This window comes from Notothenia coriiceps, unplaced genomic scaffold (assembly GCF_000735185.1).
Source record: "Notothenia coriiceps isolate Sejong01 unplaced genomic scaffold, NC01 NC01_scaffold00023539, whole genome shotgun sequence".
NCBI classification, from domain to species: domain Eukaryota; kingdom Metazoa; phylum Chordata; class Actinopteri; order Perciformes; family Nototheniidae; genus Notothenia; species Notothenia coriiceps.
In genome coordinates this window covers 1-1890 of record NW_011356240.1, presented here as the reverse complement: position 1 = coordinate 1890, position 1890 = coordinate 1, and the positions used below count along the sequence as shown (strand labels likewise).

Below are 1890 nucleotides of genomic sequence, written 5' to 3'. Positions count from 1 at the left end.
AATCTTTTATCAGTGGGAGGACTACAACGTTAATAAATAATGGTTTTAAAGGTCACCTATTATGCAAAATCCACTTTTCCATGTATTGTATACATCAACATGTGTCCCCTCTGTGTAAAGACATTCTGAAAGTTTCAGGAAAATAGATTCTCTCTCTTTTTGTCTTGATCCACTTGTGCTGATGGCCACTTTATGATGTCATGACGATTTGTTGGCTTGTGTAACCATTAGCCAATCACCGACCAAGGTAACCCCCCTCCCCCCTTATCACCTGAATCTCCTCCTAGAGCACCATTGGGGTTCTTTTTAACCAAATATCTCTCAGAGGGGCGTGGGGAGGGGCTCCTTATTTTCATCTAAAGTAACGGACAGAGAATCAGCACTTTGAAAACAGGGCTGAAACAGAGGGGATTATGGGATGCTGCAATGATCTGTTTGGTGTTTGGAGCCAAACACTCCAGAGACATGTTTGTATATACAGTATCTGAGACCTATAATATATTGATGAAAAACAGTATAATAGGGGACCTTTTTAAAGCTTTGAACCTATCAAAAAAATATAGGAGTAGATTGTAGAAAGAGCTTCACCCAACCACATTCCTCTCGTCTCACATTAACCTGCCTCTTTTTTCCCCATGCAGTTCCCGTCCTTCATCCATTCCCAGAAGCGCAATCCCCAGACCCACATGAAAGACCCCGACATGGTGTGGGACTTCTGGAGCCTGAGGCCTGAGAGTCTGCATCAGGTAGCTGCTGCTGAGCCCCTTGTTGTTTTTGAGTCTACAGAGGATTATTACAGAAAGCTAAATTCCTCAGTTGAAGGCACTTGACATGACTGTTTTTAATTAAAGTAAGTATTTATGCATGAAAAGTTTGCAGGACTCATCATGATCGTGTGTCTTCTGTCCTCCTGCTCAGGTGTCTTTCTTGTTCAGCGACCGAGGTTTGCCTGATGGTTTCCGTCATATGAACGGCTACGGCTCACACACTTTCAAAATGGTCAATACCCAAGGAGAGCCTTTCTACTGCAAGTTCCACTTCAAGGTCAGTCAGAACCCAGGGTTAACACTCATTTATCCTTTCAGATTCACCTCCTGGGGTTTTGGCATTGCATAGTTACAGGAAGTCCTATTTGTTGTTGACATGTTGTGTTTTTTTTTTTTTAGACTGATCAAGGAATAAAGAACATGTCAGGGGAGGAGGCAGAGCGCCTAGCTGCCAGCAACCCAGATTATGCCATTGGAGATCTTTACAACGCCATTGCTAATGGAAACTTCCCATCCTGGACCTTCTTCATCCAGATCATGACCTTCGAGCAGGCGGAGACCTTCCAGTTCAACCCCTTCGATCTCACCAAGGTACCACATCCCTCCACAGCAGAACGACCACATGTGTTAGGTTTGAGACAAGCAGTTATTAAAAGCTTCAGATGGAGTCACTTTAAAACCTCTTGTAGGATACTTAAATGTTCTTTTTAATTAATCTGTTGACATTATACCAGGTGTGTTTGTAGGTTCACAGCTTTGTTAGGTGTTCTCAGCCATTTGGTTGAATGAGGAACAGTCTAATCAAGAGAAGTGACTGCACCAAGTGTTTTTATATATATATACCTGTATAATTAACACAATTGCATATTTGTGAATATTACTTTGATGTCGCAGAAGAAAATTGAATTATTTATCAATCAATAGACAAATAATGAATACAACAAAAGTGTCGACTAATTCCCAAAGGGCCTGTCAGTCGCCTAGTTTTGAGAAACCTTATTAATTACATTACATGTCATTTGTTAGACGGTTTTATCCAAAGCGACTTACATACATTCAGTACTGTGGACAATCCCCACAGGAGCAATTTGGGTGAAGTGTCTTGCCCAGGGATACTACGACA

At 41.6% G+C, this 1890-nt stretch overlaps 1 protein-coding gene across 1 annotated transcript; it reads left to right on the top strand.

Annotated features, from left to right (window-relative positions):
- Window positions 1-596: 596 nt before the first annotated feature.
- On the top strand, window positions 597-1493 carry LOC104954596 (catalase-like). Its single transcript, XM_010781744.1, has 3 exons — window positions 597-746; window positions 919-1044; window positions 1167-1493. Exons 1-3 carry the CDS (start codon window positions 636-638, stop codon window positions 1476-1478), a joined length of 549 nt encoding a protein of 182 aa, XP_010780046.1. The 5' UTR covers window positions 597-635; the 3' UTR covers window positions 1479-1493.
- The last annotated feature ends 397 nt before the right edge of the window (window positions 1494-1890 follow it).